Here is a 19,375-nt window from a genome sequence, read left to right on the forward strand (position 1 = left end):
ACTGCACGCAAATATACGTATATTAAAAAAAATATATATCTGTCGCGCGAGCCGAATGTGTGTTATAAAATTATTGGAAACAAAAAAAAAATAACAAATAAATTATGAGGCGATTGGTCGCGATCGTCATCGCGTCGTTATCGGTGGCGATTATCGTCGGGCCGAGCGGTGGATCAGCGGCTGCGTCGGCGAAAAACGACGACGATTTTCCGAGAAAGCAGTCGGCGATTTTCCAACTCTTGTGGCAGAGCAGCGGCGGAAGCGGGGCCGGATCGCCGGCCAAGAGCCATCCGGAGATTTTCGAGCGCGTGAAAAATTACAAGCTCGATAACGTCGTCGAGGCCTGCAACAATAAGGTACAGATAATAATTTTTCATTTCAATTCACTCGCGACATATGTGATTCATACTAATAATTTTCCGCAGACACTGGCCCGAGAGTTAGAGGCTTACATGAAGTTCCACAGGGCCGATAAGATTCGCGTCGTCTCGTACTATCGCGACGAGGACGTCGAGGCCATCCGCAGCCTCGCCAACGTGCTCGTGGACGCCCGGACTTTCGACGATTTCGTCACGATCGCCGCTTGGAGCGACGATCGGTGGGACGAGCTCGCCTGGATTCACGCCCTGGCGATAGCTCTACAGCGCCGGGAGGACTGCCGCGGCCTGCGCATGCCCAATCTCTGGGAGATCGCGCCGAATTACTTCTTCGGGGCGGACGTCGTCCTGCAGTCGTACATGATGAAGACGGGCGAGATGTCGCGGGCCGACAATACCATCGTCGACGACGACGACGCGGAATCATCGGACTCGACGGAGCAATCCGTGCTCGCCTACTATCTCGAGGACGTCGGCTTGAACGAGTTTTACTTCAATTTCGCGAGCTCGAGGCCTCACTGGCTGCCGGCGATCGACGACCAGGAGCAGACTCACGGCGAGCTCTACTGTCACGTGCACAAGATGCTGCTGGCCAAGTATCGGCTGGAGATGAGCGCGGCCAACATGAGGAAGCCCGACGTCGAGCACATCGACTGGGCGCGGCCGATCGCGATCGGTTACGAGAGCGACATGATCCACCACAACGGCCGCCTCGTGCCGGGTAGAGTCGCGGGCACCAACTTGCCCGCGAGAAGCTACGCGTGGCTCGAGGTCCATCATTGTATCTCTTTTAGTCGATGTATAAAGCAGCGCGCGGCGTCTAATTATTTTTTTGAATTTATGTATATCGATAGGACGCGAAGCATTACGAATCGCGCCTGGCGATGTCTCTGGACTCGGGCGTCATGAACAGTTACATCTCCAACAGGCTGAGCCTGAGCGATCCGCGCCACTTCAACGACTTTTGCAACGTCCTCGAGGGCAATCGGGCCACGCTGGACCTGCGATACTTCGGCTCGGTCGAGCGCCTCTACCGACGCCTGCTCGGCAGTCACGCGAAGCATCTGCCGGCCAGCATCGAGATGCCCATGACGTGCTCGCGCGATCCGGCCTTCTACAGATTGATCAAGCGAATCGTCGATTTCGGCGAACAGTAAGTCCTTATACTACTACCGGTCACGTGCGCCAATACAAATTGAGTCACGTTCTTTTTTCGTTACGAGCTACACGACGTCACGGGTCATTACAATGCAACCTCTTTCAATTAATACGATTAAAATATAACATAATAATAAAACAGATACAAGAGCCGCCTTGAGCCTTACTCGCTGGCCGAGCTGACGTACGACGCGGTGCGCGTCGATTACGTACATCTGGACGATAATTTGCATACTCGCTTCGAGGCGTACGAGTCGTACGTCAATCATCATCGGCGCGATTTGCGATCGACGACTGACAGCGGCAGTAATCATCATCAGCAGCAACAACGTCAGGCCCAACAATCGTCGTCGTCATCGCCACCGCCACAGCACACGGTCAAGGTTCGACGAACTCGACTGCAGAGTCGGCCGTTCGATTACGAGATCGGCGTGCACGCCGATTCGCCGGCCAGGGCCGTGGTCGTCAGGCTGTTCCTCGGCCCGGAGCTCGACGAGTTCGGGCGCGAGATCGACCCGCTGACCGAGAGGCATCGATTTTACGAGATCGATCGCTGGCTCCTCGACCGTGAGATTTTCATTGCATCTTTTCTAATTTGCTCTCGCATGAAGTTGATTGACATTTTTCTATTACTATGATTCAGTGAAAGCTGGCATGAACAAGATCGTGCGCAGCAGCGCCGAAGCCGTCTACTATGCGCCGGAGCCGGTCTCCAGTGCCGCCTACAACAAACTCGTGGCCCGCGCGGTCCGTGGCGTCGGCGACTCGGACGGGATGAGCAAACCCCTCCGACACGCTCTGCCGGGGAGATTGATTTTGCCTCGAGGTAAGACCACCCCGTTCGACCCTAAAATTAATCTCTAATATGAATTTAACGAGCTGTTTCGATGCGTACAGGTACCGCCGACGGACTGAGGGTCCAACTCTTCGTCTGTCTGCATCCAGCGCCGGAAGAGAACAAAATTCATCGATACCGGTCCGCCTTGTTCGAGGGTCTGCTGCTCGATGGCCGATCGCTCGGCTTTCCCTTGGACCGGCGCGTGTCCGACGACGTTTTGCCCAAGTTCCAAAACGTGAAAAATTGCATGCTAAAACCCGTGCGTATTTTTAACGACGGCAAATCGGAAGATGCCGACGACGCTGAACCCTAGGCTATCGTCGATGTACTTTGCGTCAATTTTCCACGATGTTATCCTGAAATATACAAGTCTCGATAACATGGTATTTACGTTTTTCTTTTGAAGCGAAAAGAAGTTTCTCGCTTCTACGTAACAATCCGCTACGTCTAAAAAAAGACGATTGTGAAACATCTTTTAATTCATAAATACACGCCATTTGGCAATAAATAAGGTTGATTTGAAAAGTGCACGTTTCAATTTTTTTTTTGCTTTTTCAATCCATCAACATATTTGTTCGCATAAGCTGAATAAAAATATATCCGAGTTTACAGGGTGCTCTATACGTATGGCGTGCAAGAATATAATGTATGTTTACAAACATTTGTTTTTAACTTAAACTGATAGATATCGTAAAGAATATCAAGCGATCTTTCTATGACGCATTTGAGATGATTTAATTGCTTTTTAAATATATTAATCTAATAAATCTGTCTACATTTATATGTACAAGATTGAAGTTACACAATATACTGTGAAAAACACGTGTATCTATTAAAATTATTACGTTGTTTATATTGAATAAAAATTAATTACATTATTATTACATTTGAGAACTTAGCATTGTTTTATGTTCAAGTGTATTAATTTACAATTCAGTCGCGGCATTAAAAAATATCCCTTTAAAATGTTACAAAAAATATTACAATATATTTATTTTAACATTAGCCTGCTAAAACCCCTAAAATCTGTTCTAAATCTTCATCTTTATTATTTATTCTGTCAAATAATAAAGGTTAAAATTGATAATAGCTTGAAAAACAATCTCGATTTTTCGGTTTTATCTTTAGAATTCTTCTTTGATTTCTTTTTTAATAGACAGCATTGCTTTAGGCCACTGCCTAGAATACGATTGTCATCGACGCTTCCGTTGCGGCGTGTTGTGGTGCGATTCTATTATTTCACGTAACTGTTTGCCTCTAGTTTCCCAAAAAAGGGCTTGTCGATGCGCAACTTCTGGATACCTGTTTAAATAAATTTTACAATGAGTTCATTTACTTCAGTAAAAAGTAAAATATGCCATGTCCCGAAAACATACTTTTTGACAAAATCTAAACTAGGATTGATTATCAGCTTCCAGCCTTTTTTTGGTACATGTTTTGCCAAGTTATTTAATATTTCACGTACTTCCTCAACAGGCATTTTTACAACTGAAGAGACTGCTCTTCTATCAACGAATTCGCTTTCAGTGAAACAGAGAAGCTAAAAAAATATTATTTATATTTATTTTTTAATTGTTTACAGAAATTTATTTCATAATAAAATCTTACTATATAATCTCTAGCCCTGCACATGAGTTCAGCTGGTATACCAGAATGTGAAGATACAGCATCTTTAGGATATATTAATTCACTATTAACAACCCAGTTTCCTTGGACAAGGTAAGCTACTTGTTGAAGATATCTTAAAATTGCAGTCGTTTGATGTTCAGCCGATAATAATGCTTTTAACTGTTCAAAGGACATAATTTTTGCTGAAAAAAATTTAATTTATTCATGAGAATCTATAAACAAGTGCTCATAAAAATATAAAAATAAGAAAAATTTACCATCTTTCATTAACAAGCGAACTTGATCAATTAAAGGACGCGTTCTTATATAACTAAGGGTAGAAATAGGACTTGGAACATCAGCTTTCGCATATTCTGGTTTTTTTATTGGTGGGGCTATTAAATCTAAATACTGTTTTTTAGTTAAAGTAAAATCATTAACAGAATCATCACTTGCTTCACAGAACATTTCCATACGAGTCAACTAAAATTGTAAACAAATTTTATTAAAAGTTCTTGTACTAAGATACTTTAAAAAGTTGTTAAGATTCACACAAAATCATATATCATACAAAAATAACTCACATCAATCTGATGATTTTTATTAGTTTTTTTAGAAATGTATTCGCTAGGAATCCATGTTTCTTCCATACTTTTTTTGGCATGAGTTTCAAATGATTGTTCTCTTTTTTTCTGAACATAATCTGGAACTGGTCTTGCAAATTTCGCATGCACTTCATGCTCTAGAAGTTCATCATCACTTCCTATTACATAAATTAAAAAAGAAATTTTAATTTCATGAAAATATTCAAAAGAATTAAAAAAAATAAACGTGCTTAGATTACAAACCATCTGCATCATTTTTTCCAAAACTTTTAGGTGGTTTACCAATGTCATCGAGATAACTGAAATCTGGTCTTAACTGAATAAATCCCTTCAAAGGAGTCAAATGAAGTTCATTATTTTGAAAAACTCCAATGGCATAATTTTCATATTTTGATGTCACTCGACTAGAAGTCAAAGATATTTTATCCATTTTATCACTGAAAAAGTACCACAAGTTTCTTGAGCATCAATTTTATAAATGATTAAAGTATGATATATGAAATATAATTACACATCAAATATTTTCTCTTCTTGATCTTTTGAAAGATCTGCTATTTCTTCCGCTTTATCTTCATCATAATTTATGCTTGTAGTATCTAACATTACATCAAGTTTGACTTCTTGATTTTCTATTTTAATTGCAGCATTTTTTACAATAGCATCATCGTAACCATCTTGGGCACTTTTCAAAGGATATTGAAAAATAAAAAGATTATCTTCAAGTCTTTTTGACAAATATACAGGAATCTGTGAACAATTTAAAAATATTTTAAATGCATTGAACAAGAAATTTTGCAATTTTGTCAATAGTTTTGAAATAGAATTGAAGATTTAACAATATTTTCAGAATATTTATTACCTAACCTTTTAAAAACATTGAAAATTATTCATATCAAACAATAAGTTATTAATGGATTATCAAAATTTTGTACCTCTTTAACTACAGGATCGTCTTCCTCCTCCATGACTTTAGGTTTAAACATTTATTGCTTTTAAACCAGCTTTAGATTAAATTAAATTTCTCAATTCTTCCAATTACTAATTATTACACCGAACGATATTTTTCAAAGCTTTGAAGGAATGATAGCTTTACATATTAAAAAAGTAACTTTGTAACTTTATCCCTTAATTTTATTTTTTCCGCAAGTCACAATAAAAGTGTCAAAATAATAATTATTCAAACATTTCTGCTCAACATTTTTGGCTTGGATTAAAATTACTATATTTCACACATCTCACTTTACAGATATTCTAAAGTTCGACGTACTTTACAATAATTTATAATTTAAAGTACTTTAAAAACCATCGTTGGTTTTCACGGAACTCAAATTATTTTGGAAAAAATCTGTCAACCGACGCTGTCACAAAACAATAAGATCATCTCTAGTCGCCGTCCGGCAAGGTATTCCAAATATTTTGTGTAAGTGTGTATACACATCATCTGACATTATCTTTAACTCATCGATTCGAGATTATCTTTTGCCTATTTGATGTAACAATTTTGAAAGTTTTCTATATTAACGATTCGTTTAAAAAATCCCTTAAAAAATTAATTCAATCATAGCGCAATTAAAATTTCAGATATATTTTTACAATATTTTGTACTAACTGATGAAATAAGGGTAATAATGCAGAAGGTTTTATCTTTAAGCAATTTTCACATACACGCAAGCTCGACTTTCTCAGAGAAACTCGTCGTCTCCAGTAGTGACTAATGCAACGCCCTGATTTTCGTCAATTTTTTCCCTCAAAGTATTTTTCTTTTTGGTTTAATTTTTGTAAGATGCTAATGATTCAGTGCGAAAGTCAGTTGCTCTTTTGAGTTGCTTAGATTTGATGAAATATCAAATGTTATTCTTTTTCTTATGTCAAAAAAATAGGTTAGGTATGTAATAAATGTCAAATTCACTGTTGTGATTATTCGATTTGCTCGTACATTTACAAATATTTCAATATCTTTATTTTCAATATTATAGCTAATGTTTTTCCACAAAATTCCAATTGCTTATTTCAATAATTAATTTTGCAGGCTAGACCAGCAAAAATTATGCTGATAAGAAGACTTTTACAAGCTTTTTAATCACAGTGTTGAGAAAAAATGACTTCTGTATTTGATCAGTACGAGCAGGCCTCTCAAAGGTCAAAACAACCTGCACAGTCATCTATAAGGCCTGAGATTGTATGAATTTTATTTTCTTAAAATTTGAATAATTCTCAATGCATGAGAGATTGACATTGTTTTAAATTTCTAGAATCCTGCTGGGCTCATACAAATGAAACTTCAAGATGAAATCCCTATTTTTATCAAGCAGAAGGTCAACTTCATGCCTCCTGATAAAATTGTACATATGTGTGTCAGCAGCAATTATGTTGTAATCGCAATGGCTAATAATATTATCCTTAGGATAGATATGAAACAGCCAGATAAGCCAGAAGGTATTGTGTTGTAACATAAATACATCTCTATGATTTACAAATCATGAATTTCACAAAAATATTTATTGATTTTTTTTAGAAATTGACATCACTAAATACCTTGGAAATTTAAAATTGTCTGGCATGTTTCTTGACCCTTTAGGATATCATTTGTTAATAGCTGCTGCTCCAAAACAAAATGACCCCACTTCAGTGCCAGAGCTTTTCTATTTACATAGAAAAGCAACAAAATTCAAACAGGTATTATTTTCAAATTTATCCAAAGAAACAAATCTAGAAAAATCATTAATTATTTGAATTTTTAGTCTTCAAAGTTTAGAGGACATGAAATTACTGCAGTTGGCTGGAATGTTACTAATACATCTGAAACCACTTCTGGACCCATTTTACTTGGATCTTCTAAAGGCCTCATATTTGAAACTGAAATAGGTTTAGATGGAGATAAAATATTTACTACAAGTTTAGAGCAGTACTCAAAACAGGTAAAAAACTATTAATGTTAGTTTATACACAAGAATCAATTTTTTTACTGTAAAATAATTTTTGTAACAGGTTTTTGATATTGGTAAGGATAGTAAACCCCCTATAACTGGTATAGAATTCAGAAGAATACCCAATACAGATAAATATGTTATTATATTGACAACACTTATTCGTATTTATCAATATATTGGAGTTGTAAATAATCACGAAGAAAAGCCTCTTCTTCAACAAGTATTTAGCAAATATTTAAATATTAAAGGTACATAGTATTACTTGATTTGATTTTTCAAAATTGAAAATAAAAATTATTATTTATTTCTAGAGCGTTTTAATCAATTGGAAAGTTCATTGCCATATTCAAAAATGCAATTCTATTATTCTTTTCCTCAAGAATTTCCAAAATCATTCAGTTGGTTGACTGAAACTGGTATATTATATGCTCAGGTATATTACTATTATACATTTAAGTACAATCAATTTATTAGAAAAGAATAACTAGTAATTATTTTTTTGTTAAGGTTGATACAAAATCAGATCCAGAAAATATATTGATTAATCAGCAGTTTTTGCCATGTCCTGAAACTAGTCTATTAAGCAGTAGTATAAATAACACAAATAAAAAGAAAACAGCAGCTCCCCTTTCATTTGTTCTTACAGAATTTCATGTTCTTCTTTTATATGTTGATCATGTGAAAGGTGTTTCTCTTTTAAATCAGGAACTTATTTTTGAAGATATTTATAACGATGTGAGTAAAAAAGTACTTTTTTGCAATACATATTCAATTCAGTATACTCAACAAATTTTTTATTTTATCATTATCAATAGGCTTATGGAAAACTTGTTAATATAGTTAAAGATTGTACAAGTGGATCAATTTGGGCCTATAGTGAAAGAGCAGTTTTTAAATACAAAGTAACTAAAGAAGATCGTAATGTTTGGCAGGTAATTTTTTAATTGTTTATAAATTGACAGAAATATTTTTGTACAAAATTGATCTGATTTCAAGGTATACATAGACAAAGGAGAATTTGATTTAGCAAAACAATACTGCGGGGACAACCCAGCTCACATTAACCAAGTACTTGTGAAACAAGCTGAGAATTTGTTTAATAATAAAGAGTAATTATCATTTTTATTTCTTGATTCAGTATAATTCACCGATAAACTAACAAATATTCCATTATTCAATAGATATGAAAAAAGTGCACTTATTTATGCCGATTCTCATTCTTCCTTTGAAGAAGTTTGTCTGAAATTCATGGAAAAGAACCAAATGGAAGCTCTGAAAACATTTCTTGTGAAGGTAATGTTAACAATAGTTAGTAATGTGCACACGCACTAATGTATAAAATAGTAAGCTGATTTTTCAAATTCCAGAAACTTGAAGGTTTGAGACCGCAAGATAAAACGCAAATTACAATGCTCGTAGTCTGGATAGTCGAGCTCTTTGTGAGTCAAATGGGCGAGATCCGTTGCAGCGAATCTACCACTTACCAACAAAATCCGCGATACGTAGAGCTTCAGAAACTATTCGACAGTTTTCTCGCGATTGACAAAGTCGATGTAAGTTTGCTTATTGTTAAGATAAATGACAGCAATGGTAATTAACTTGATTAATTTTTGTAGGATTGCGTGCGAAAAAATCGCAGCGTCATTTGTAATATACTGGCCAGCCATGGTGACAAGGATATTTTGTTGAAATTATCCATCATGAATCGCAATTACGAAGAAGTAATAAGACAGCAACTTTACAAGAGAAACTTCCTCGAAGCTTTGGAAGTGCTGAAGAGCCAGCCAAACAAAGAGTTATTTTATCAATTTATCAGCACGTTACTCGATGAATTGCCAAAACCAACGGTTGCAGCTATTATCGCTCAAGGATCGTTGTTGAAGCCGTCCAGATTGATACCGGCTCTAGTCTCTTGTACAACAGATGAAAAACATGTGAGATTGAGTTAAATTAAAATTATTTCTAACTTATTATTTTGAAAATTAGATACTTAAGTTTTTCGTTTTTTAACAGGCCCGGGAGATCATACGCTATCTGGAACACTGCATTTATGAGCAGAGTTGTCAAGAACAGGCAATCCACAATTTCCTACTTTCGCTCTACGTTCGTTACAAAAAAGACGAAGTTATGCGCTACATTAGCTCACAAGGTTAGTAACAACTATTTTGTCGCAAAAAAAATACTTGGATCAATAACTTTTTCTTTATTTTAGGTCAAGACATAAGCATGGTGCACTACGACGTTCGTTATGCTCTGCGCCTCTGCAAAGAAAACGATCTTACTGAAGCTTGCGTGCAATTGTCCGCGTTGCTCGGCCTCTGGACGACGGCAATCGATTTAGCGCTGACCATAAGCGTTGATTTGGCTAAACAAATTGCAGCCATGCCGTCGCATCACGGAAACGATGAACTGAGAAAAAAACTTTGGCTTAAAATCGGTATGTTAAATTAACTTAACTTATTGATCACGTCATTTTTTCAGATCTGTTACAGTTAAAATTTCTTTTATACAGCTGAACACGTTGTTAGAGAGAAGAACGATATTAAACAAGCGATGGAATTTTTGCAACAATGCGAACTCGTTAGGATTGAGGATATCTTACCATTTTTCGACGATTTCGTCACAATTGATCATTTCAAGGAAGCTATTTGCAATTCTTTACAGGCACGTAATTTTGCAACGAAAAATTAAAGTATTTTGCAGTACTACAATTAAATTATTATTATATCAACAGGAATATAATCGCCACATGCAAGATCTCAAAGAGGAAATGGAAGAAGCTACCAAAGCCGCGGAAGTCATCAGACAGGATATCAAAGCTTTTCGTAATCGGTAAAGCATAAAACAACGCTTTTGACGTTAAAAATTAAAATCCTGAATCCAACGATGAGTTCTCTTTTTCAGTTGCACATTTGTCCACTCAAAGGACGTCTGTAATAATTGCAACATACAGCTGCTTCTTCGACCTTTTTACGTGTTTCCCTGTGGACATCGTTTCCACAGCGATTGCCTAGTAGCAGCCCTCACGCCGATGCTCACGTTGCAGGATCAAACGAAACTGGCCGAATTGCAACACCAGTTGACAATGGCAACTAATGGCGATCTGAATCGAGGCGGCGATAATGCGAGTATCTCGGCTTCTCTCTCGACGAAGGAACAAATCAAGGCCGATATCGACGAACTGATTGCTTCAGAATGTCTCTACTGTGGAGACTTGATGATAGAGTAAGTCTATTGTTCATGGAGAAAAGATACGATACATAGAATTTTAATAAATTTACTCATCATTTCAGATCTATTGACAAGCCTTTCATAGATGAAGATGATTATGAACGAGTTGTGAAAGAGTGGGCTTAAAACATTCCAATGTTATGTACAATTAAATTCATACTTCAGCTGTGGAGGCTGTAAGGGCTGTATATAATGAAATAAGAGAAACATCATGAAATTATTTCTCTTTGATAATTTTTATATGTAAATAAGTTATCTTAAATTTGTGATAAATCAATTTGAATTTGAAGAAATTGATTTCGCAAGTTAAAATTATGTCATCTTTTCTTTTATTAAATGCAATGAAATTTTTATGTGCTTTTTTAAAAGCTTGCAGTTGTATAATAAACAATGAAATATTAGAAAGTAATGACATTTTATTCATCTGTTTTTTAACCAAGTCATGTAAATATTATACTATTATTATGGGAAACATTAAGGATACATTATATTGTATACAAACAATTTTTGTTAATAATATGTTTATTAATTTTTTTATTAATATCTTCTGTTTATTGAAATCAGACTTTTTATCTCTGTTTTGAAAACAGTCAAATGAACAATATTTTTTTTGAATGGCAGTACTTGTGCCTCACATTTTTTTGCTTAAGATATAGATATAGGTTCATTCACTTGATTTGTTCTGTTTTTAAATATTCAGTTCAGAGTTTTTGAATCTCTGCCAATAATTCTTTGTACATCAGAAAAAATTCGTAAACTTTTTTATTTTTAAATGAAGGCTTAATGATTTTATTATAAGCAGAAAATTCTTTGTCTTTTCAGTAGTCAAATAGCTTTTTTTTCTAGTTATAAAATTATAAATGAACTCAACTAATTTTTTTTTATTCTAATAAAGAGTCAATAAAAATTTCTATTCAAGTTACTTTGAGCTAATTTAATGCTGTGAGAAAACACTATCTCATGTAAAGTCAAAATAAATTTGTTCCTCATACCATAATAAATATTAATGATAACTTAGCATAATAATTTAGAATTCTTACAATATTATGATCTTTCACTTTTTTTATAAATTGCTTACTTAGTTTTTTCATATTTTTTTGCACATTTTAATATTTACATATATTTAAATATTGAAAAGTATAATTTACTTATGCACCCATGCTTTGATGATTTTTATATGTGGTAATGTTATCAAAATTTAAGAGAACTAGCAAAGAGCGCAGCAATAGTCTGATTTTTATCCCCATTAAAACGTCTTAATTCAGATATAACTTTACTTCTAGCAAAACCAAGACCAGTTATTTCTACTACTACTGCTTCTGTAAAAGGATCCGTGGGTTCAATAATGTCATTTGAGTTTGATGCAGTTGACTTTGAGTCTGAAGAACTTACTTCACTTGTATCCATTTTGCTATTGTTTGCTGCCTTGGCGCTATCTTCCAAGGCTTTTTGTAAATCACTTTCACTGTCTGCTTCGTTATTAGTTAATCTTGCACACTCTGGAAGTTCTCCTTCAGTTAAAAATGGTGTTTCTGTACCTGTTGTGCCAATGACCAAAATATTTCTTCTGAGATCAATTGAACATTGATGTCTTTTCAACATATCTAAACCCAGTAACATATCCATAGGCTGCTCTTCTAGTACACTGAATGATGTTGTAAGATGATCGTTACCAATTTGTATCTGTACCATATGTATGCGACCAATAATACGTTGAACGCCAACACCTTTAGCAATGCCTGACCATCTGGTATCAACTAATCTCATAATATGACAACGCTCTGCACATGCAGCTGACATAATTGTTGCTTGTGCACCAGAATCAATGAAAGCTTTTACTGGATGTCCATTAACTTTACAATTAATGTACAACATAACGACTGAACCAAAAGTTTCTGGATTATATTCCATAGCTGCCTCCATGTTGGCTTCGATGTTTTTTCTTTTTATTTCTTCAGCAATCAGCTTTTGCGCTTCTGAATCAAATGGATCGGCATTCATCATCCTCAACCTTTGTGTTTGTCTTTCTTCTCTGATTTTTACCTGCTCATTCAAAACATCAGTGAATGTTGTCAAATTACCGGAGAGTAGAGCATCAGCTAGTCTTGGATTGTTCTGTTTCAGCAACGACAATTGATCTGGATTGGCCAAAAACATGTCTCGGATCATAGCTGGATCATCCCCGGTTCTGAAATTCCCACTCGATGTTGAAGCTGCTCCTAGAGAACTCGGAATCCTAATAGAACTGAAATCTAAGCCAGCTAAATTTTGGTGAGCTGGCTGTTGTTGCGTCGGCAATGGCAAGGACTGATGGATTTGCTGCAGTACCACAGTATCGTCATTTCTAATTCCGTGTTGACTCAGTGACATTTTGGCGTCTACCAAGGGCTGGCCATTATGCAGTATCACTATTTCGTTGGCTGGTATTCGGCTTTCAATCTCACAGAATGCCTTGAAATTTTCCAATTCCAAATCTTCGGCAACGTCGAGGGTGAAAATCTCATCGGTGAGCGTAGCTACGGTAACCTTCATGATTTCGAGTTTTCTTTGTTGACTTGTTGACGTATATAACTACCTTCCTTCTGTCTCGCTTGATCTCACACTCACACTGCTGCGTGTCTAGTAGAGAGAAAGAGTCGATGTTCACAGTTCAAGTGCTCAGAATACAGTGATAGGCAAAGAGCTTACTTGACGGATGGACTCTTGATGTTGTATATACTTAAAATTTGGAAAAATAGAGAGAGGGGGTCGCGCTTAGGTGCGCGCTATGTTATAGTGCGCCTGAGTACTTGAATGCCGCTGCCATAGCTATATGGCATGGTGAGTGGTGACTATTGTTTTTTGATGTCATATGTAGCTCCATCTTTGTCTGGAGTCATGTTCATTATGAACGAAGCCTAATTACTAATTCAAATTGAATATTGTTTTCTTTCTACTGATAATGTAGATACGTTCGTAGTGGTAGCATTCTAGTGTTTATAAAAATTTAAAAATGTCAATTATTCATGAAAAATGAAGTTCCACTGATTGATTGATTATCAAGAAAAACGATGAAAAGTTTTCAAAATCCAGCATTCATTCGTTTCATAAATGTTACATGAGTAATCAGAAATAATTTAAAAAAAAATTTTTTATTGTTGGAAAATTGAACAATATTTCGGCCTTATTTTTCTATTATATTTTATTATTAAAAAAAATAATAATAATAGTAAAAAACAACATTATTATAACTTATTAACTTACTATAATCTCATATATCTCAATAGAATAATTTTTATTTTTTTATTAAGGAAACTGAATAGATTCAGCTAGTTTATCTTTTTTGCTAACACATTTATGATCGTATATGTAATATCGTAAAGGTTTATCAGCCCATTCTTGTCCAACTTTATCAATTCCAATTCTTTTGCATTCAATTATTTTTTTTACTTCCTCTTGTGTAGGATCTTCTTCTATCCAAAGTTCTTTCCAATCACACAAGGAATATTTGCTATGTTTTTTTTCTAATTTCATTGCCATACAAACTTTTGATGGGCCATTACACAATTCATGCTCTTTTAATTCCTTTGACAATTTTTTCTGGACTTTGGCATATGGTTTACAACTGCGATGCTCTCTCATCAATTCAATACCTTCAAGAGGCTCAAGAGCTCTTATAAGGACTGCACTTCCTTCCTCTAATTTGAATTAAATTTTATATATAACAAGCTGACTAGAGATCTTCAATGAAACATTCATATTTTTCATACCTTGACTAGATATGTTGAAGCAGTGGTACATTCCGTATGTAAAATAAACATATATTGTTCCAGGAGCCATATACATTGGAATATTTCTTGGTGTAACTTTACCCTGATAAGTATGAGATGCTTTATCTTCTAACCCCAAGTAACCTTCAGTTTCAACAATTTTCCCTTTCAAAATTGCTCCATTCTCTAGTTTTCTAACTAATACCTTACCTTAAAAAAAATCTTTAAATAATTTTAATGAAAAATATGCTTTTTATTAGTATTTTGTTAAAATACCAAGTAAATTTTTTGCTAATATTTGACAAGGAACATTGTAAAAAGAATAAGGAAGTCTGCAAGAACTAATATCTATTTCCCATTGAGTAGAAGGTGCATCTTTTAATTGCTCTATTAGTCCGGGTGTTGTTTTTAAAGAATCAACATCCAACGATTGTACTTTCTTAACAACAGGGGCATCCAGTGTCAAGTCAGATTTAACATTTTTTTCAGCTATAAAAAAATTCACGTAAATTATGATAAAATGACAATTTAATTTTCAATGAAGCACTGCCTTTATAATGACCAGTTTATCACTCACTTTTCATGAGAATCTTAAGATTCAATTTTTTCGCTGTTTTGTTACATGTTTTACTCATATTCAAATGATTTTTCAGTAGCAGACCATTGAACGAATCGTGTGGTTATGTATCTGAAGAACCGGCATTCGCCGTCGCCCGTCCGACAGCAACATGTCATACACCGTACACGCAACACAATTGGTCAGCGTAACATATAATATGGGTCCGTAAACTTTTTAAAAATCGTGTACTACTACCCAATTTGAAAAACCTGAAAAAAATATCCATTGTTCAACAATAATACAGAAGACTTTTTATGAAATTTTAAACCTGAAAAGAGTCATGTGTTTATGAAAAGCTCCTGTGAAAGGGAAATGATATTTGAACACGAGCAAAGCTATGTTCAAGCTATGTGAGCTCTCCACGTGAAAGCCGCGTGGAGAATCAATTCACGAGGAGTATCCATAAAATTTTTTCAACTTTCCCCAAAAAAGAATAAAAATCATTTACATAAAACTCTTTCAAGTTTTTGTTTCTAAAAAATATGTAATGAAAAGTAATTAACTGCAATGAAAAGTTGAAAAAAATTGATTTTTGGTAAGAGTGTAGACATCTAAATAAATTTTCTTTGATTTTATGAGAAATTTATGAAGTATAATTTATTTGTGCGTTACAGTATCATATGTAATGCAGACAATTGTTTTGGTTTTCGATTTCCAAAACAAAAAGTTTTAAATTATTATTTTTGTTAATTACTCTGAAGAAAAATAAATTTTACTCGTTGATTGCAATATTAAAGATAAATTGAATGTATATTGAGGAAAGGTAGAAATAAGTAAGAAATAAAAAAACAGTGAATTTAAGAAAAATGAATTTTATAAAATAAGAAGGTTTTAGTGCCTTTAACAGCACAATATTAAATCAACTTATTCATATTTATAACTATATTTTATATTAACAGCGGACATATTAACATTATTTACAGCAAGTTTATTTCATTAAGAAAAAAAATCATACGTGAAAATTTATACAAAAATTAGATGATAGTTTACAACGTCTTATGACTAGAAGTAATGAAAAATAGTTTTTTTTACAGTTTACAAATCTACAATACATCTCTTACGAGTTAATCAATGACCATACATTCAGAATTATCACTTTCCATACGAGGTTTCGATTTTGGCGGTGAAGAAATTTTACCATTAGTTTTTTCATTGTCATCACTTTCATCAGAACTTATAACTCTTTTCTTTTTTTGATTGGTTTTTTCTACTTCTATACTTTTATCGCTTTTTTCATCTGACTCTTCTTCATCGCTACCTTCACTTTCATCACTACTATCTGCTGCATCACTATCGTCGTCAGAACCATCATCTGACTCATCCAAATCTTTTCGCCTATTTAAAATTGTGTCACAATTTTTAAATTCTAATGGACCACTATTAACATAAAATCCACCAAGTGCAGTTGTTAATTCTTCAGGAACTTGCTCATCATAAGCATCAGTGTTATCAATAAATGAATCTTCATCATCATATCCAGCTCCTAAATCTACATTATCACGTTTTTTATGCCCATACTTTTCTTCAAAATATCTAGCCACATCCAGAATATCGTCTTTATCTGATAAATCTCCATTAGTAATTTTATCATCTTTCCGTTTTCCTTTCCGTAATTTCTTTTCTCTTTCACTCAATAATTCAGCATAGTTAAATTCTGGACACTGATCATCAGTGGAAGGTGTGAGTTTTAATTCAAATCGCAGTGATGGTTTTATATTTTTTTCACTCATTTTCTGAGACACTTCCTTTTCTGTATTTTCTTTATCTTTTATTTTACTAGGTAAAGATTGCAAAGTTGCACGCTTGGCTTCTGATTTATTGCTATTTGCTTTTGATACAGTTTGTAAAACAGCTCGCTTAGGTTCTTTAGAATCTTTACTCGAATTTTGTTGTGATGTACTTTGCAAATTTACTCGTTTCACTTCTTTTATGGTTTTGTTTGAATTCTGTGCAGAAACATTTTGAGATTCTACTACTTTGGCCTCCTTTGGTTCTCTTTGAGAATTTTGTGTTAATGTAACTTGAGAACTAGTTTTTTTTAAGTCTTTCATACCTACATTTGAATTGGGAAGAGGTGCATTAGGCAAACTTAATTTCTTTGCTTCTTTAACTTCCTTATTTGGGACTTGAGATTGTAAATTTTGCATGGATAGTCTTTTGGCATCTTTTGACTCTCGAACAGAATTTGATGATGAATTTGGTAAAGACTTTTTAGAATCTTTGTTTATTTTGTTTATTGAAATATCTCTATTAACTTTATTCATTGAAATATCTTTGCTAATTTTGTTCATTGAAATATCTTTGCTAACTTTGTTCATTGAAATATCTTTGTTAACTTTGTTCATCGAAATAGAAGGTGGAATACTGTGTGCCATAGGATGTTTCATATCTTTGTGAGACTGATTAACTGAAACAGATGTTTTTTTAATTTCGGCTTTATTCGTACTTTTAGACGAGGTAGAAGCCATATTTTTGCTCTTTTTTATCGTCAAATTTTGTGGTTTTCTGGTGTCGTCCTTCATATCTCTACTGGTGATTGTACAGGAGGGGGTAATTCTTTGAGTTGATACATTGTATTTCAAGTCTGAACTAAGGTTTTGAATAACACTGGGTTGTGTTATTGGTACACGCTTGATCTCTACACCAGAGTTCTTATTGTGATTTGATGCTGGTGGGGCATGTTGTAACACAGATACCGGTCTGATTTCCAAAGCTGAATTACTGCTCGTCTGTGGCAGATGAGTATTCTGCAACATGGCATTGTGTAATTGAACATTAAAAGCATTTTGCATGAATGCGCTATGCATCATGGCATTCTGCAGCATCATATTTTGATAAGAATTTGCATTCGGCATCATGTTCATATTCGAATTTTGCATCATATTGACCGGCCTGATTTCTAATGCATCTCTGGAGGATTTCGGCACAGAATGATTGGATGACTTGGAATGCACGGCCCTTATCTCCAAGGATGGATCTTTGCTGGTATTTGGAATCGGCATAGAGTTTTGGGGCATGGTTACCCGCTTAATCTCCATTCCACGATTGCTGAACTGTTTGGGATCCAGTTTGACAAATTTATCGAGCACTGGCGATGAAAAGAAGCTTGGCGGCAACGGAACGCCAAACGTTTAAAAAAGATGTCAACAAAAGATGCGAGGTTATGGTCGTGGCATACACGCTCACCCTATTGAGGCACGAACTAGAGTTTATTATTGCACTTGGAAAAACGTGCACACTCACACACACTGATTTGAGAAAATAATCTCTCACGTTACAACAATTTACTGCGCACAAAGAATAAAACTGAACGAACAATGATTCAAACAGAAGACAAGATTATATACACATTTGGCGAAGACTGCACAAAATGATGCCAAGATACAAAACAGATTACTGCACTTTCTTCTCTTCTTTTTTACATCCAAGCCTCGGCAGAAGAAATTTTGCAATGGAATCGAAAATCAATTTTTGTACGTAATCACATCTGCACACGTCGAGTCTTGACTCGATAACAGGTAAAAACGTACAGGAACAAACACATCGAGAGCGTCTCGGGCAACTAATTCTAACGGAATTAACGGATTTTTTTCAATATTCACGCATCACCACTGCACAACTGACTTTTAACTGTATGCGACAGAACAATATTTAATTATTTTATTATTAATAAATGTAGCAGCGGTCGCTGGTGCTGCTATGGATTCAAATGAACGTTACGATTACGCACGCACACGTATGCCCATGATTCTCTCTCTCACGTATACAGGCCTATAGTAGGTGTCGTTCAATTGTATCAATGCGTGTCCACTTGGGCATATAGCGCAATACAGTATACACAGACAGGAGAGAAAAACAAACGGCAATAAAAGGAAAGGAGGTGCGCGGCCGTATGCGACGCAGCTGCGCGGGTCACTCCTGGGCGTCCGTATCTCCTCGTGTCACGCACAGCACAGTGCAGGCAATCGCAGCGTTGGCTTGTGCCCGCGGCCTGTAGAACGAGTAAACATTACCGTAAGTTTTTAACTCTGCTGCACACACACACGCACCTCGCACGAGCAAGATGATAATAGCCAATGTATGACGCCGACGTATAGGCGGCGTAGTGTCGCGGTTGGATCGGTCGCAAGACTCGCAACTCGCATGCAGCAACTTTCTTCACACGATTACACGAACGTGATTCGTGAAGTCGGACTCGGTAACAGTGCAGTGAGCAGTCGCTGTGAATCGAATGGATGTGGCGCTAGTTCCGATAAAGTA

At 35.4% G+C, this 19,375-nt stretch overlaps 6 protein-coding genes across 6 annotated transcripts; 2 read left to right on the forward strand and 4 right to left on the reverse strand.

Annotated features, from left to right (window-relative positions):
• Positions 1-45: 45 nt before the first annotated feature.
• Positions 46-3,118, forward strand: LOC106652005 (allergen Cr-PI-like). The gene is made up of 6 exons (XM_014370721.2): positions 46-356; positions 426-1,148; positions 1,232-1,530; positions 1,678-2,102; positions 2,179-2,361; positions 2,433-3,118. The coding sequence occupies exons 1-6, from the start codon at positions 105-107 to the stop codon at positions 2,684-2,686; spliced, it is 2,136 nt and encodes a 711-aa protein (XP_014226207.1). The 5' UTR covers positions 46-104; the 3' UTR covers positions 2,687-3,118.
• Positions 3,119-3,205: 87 nt separating this feature from the next.
• Positions 3,206-6,263, reverse strand: LOC106652061 (DNA-directed RNA polymerase III subunit RPC5-like). Its single transcript, XM_014370803.2, has 9 exons — positions 6,196-6,263; positions 5,519-6,126; positions 5,098-5,333; positions 4,830-5,023; positions 4,566-4,744; positions 4,260-4,464; positions 3,982-4,184; positions 3,750-3,913; positions 3,206-3,675 (listed from the first exon to the last, which is right to left on the reverse strand). The coding sequence occupies exons 2-9, from the start codon at positions 5,567-5,569 to the stop codon at positions 3,567-3,569; spliced, it is 1,341 nt and encodes a 446-aa protein (XP_014226289.1). The 5' UTR covers positions 5,570-6,126; positions 6,196-6,263; the 3' UTR covers positions 3,206-3,566.
• A 31-nt stretch (positions 6,264-6,294) lies between these two features.
• On the forward strand, positions 6,295-11,156 carry LOC106652037 (vacuolar protein sorting-associated protein 18 homolog). The gene is made up of 19 exons (XM_014370770.2): positions 6,295-6,471; positions 6,616-6,765; positions 6,839-7,022; positions 7,102-7,262; positions 7,328-7,504; positions 7,575-7,764; positions 7,828-7,949; positions 8,024-8,251; positions 8,332-8,448; positions 8,513-8,625; positions 8,698-8,809; positions 8,884-9,069; positions 9,133-9,450; positions 9,530-9,665; positions 9,729-9,953; positions 10,029-10,180; positions 10,251-10,348; positions 10,421-10,741; positions 10,810-11,156. The coding sequence occupies exons 2-19, from the start codon at positions 6,685-6,687 to the stop codon at positions 10,871-10,873; spliced, it is 2,985 nt and encodes a 994-aa protein (XP_014226256.1). The 5' UTR covers positions 6,295-6,471; positions 6,616-6,684; the 3' UTR covers positions 10,874-11,156.
• Positions 11,157-11,870: 714 nt separating this feature from the next.
• Positions 11,871-13,526, reverse strand: LOC106652052 (protein DDI1 homolog 2). The gene has a single exon (XM_014370791.2). The coding sequence runs from the start codon at positions 13,277-13,279 to the stop codon at positions 11,939-11,941; it is 1,341 nt and encodes a 446-aa protein (XP_014226277.1). The 5' UTR covers positions 13,280-13,526; the 3' UTR covers positions 11,871-11,938.
• Positions 13,527-13,927: 401 nt separating this feature from the next.
• Positions 13,928-15,232, reverse strand: LOC106652073 (putative 3-methyladenine DNA glycosylase). Its single transcript, XM_014370817.2, has 4 exons — positions 15,074-15,232; positions 14,773-14,985; positions 14,497-14,706; positions 13,928-14,424 (listed from the first exon to the last, which is right to left on the reverse strand). Exons 1-4 carry the CDS (start codon positions 15,129-15,131, stop codon positions 14,033-14,035), a joined length of 873 nt encoding a protein of 290 aa, XP_014226303.1. The 5' UTR covers positions 15,132-15,232; the 3' UTR covers positions 13,928-14,032.
• Positions 15,233-16,022: 790 nt separating this feature from the next.
• Positions 16,023-19,225, reverse strand: LOC106652119 (protein starmaker-like). Its single transcript, XM_014370904.2, has one exon. The coding sequence runs from the start codon at positions 18,151-18,153 to the stop codon at positions 16,180-16,182; it is 1,974 nt and encodes a 657-aa protein (XP_014226390.1). The 5' UTR covers positions 18,154-19,225; the 3' UTR covers positions 16,023-16,179.
• Between the last annotated feature and the right edge of the window lie 150 nt (positions 19,226-19,375).

Source organism: Trichogramma pretiosum, unplaced genomic scaffold, assembly GCF_000599845.2.
Source record: "Trichogramma pretiosum strain Unisexual culture from Peru unplaced genomic scaffold, Tpre_2.0 scaffold13, whole genome shotgun sequence".
Lineage (NCBI taxonomy): Eukaryota > Metazoa > Arthropoda > Insecta > Hymenoptera > Trichogrammatidae > Trichogramma > Trichogramma pretiosum.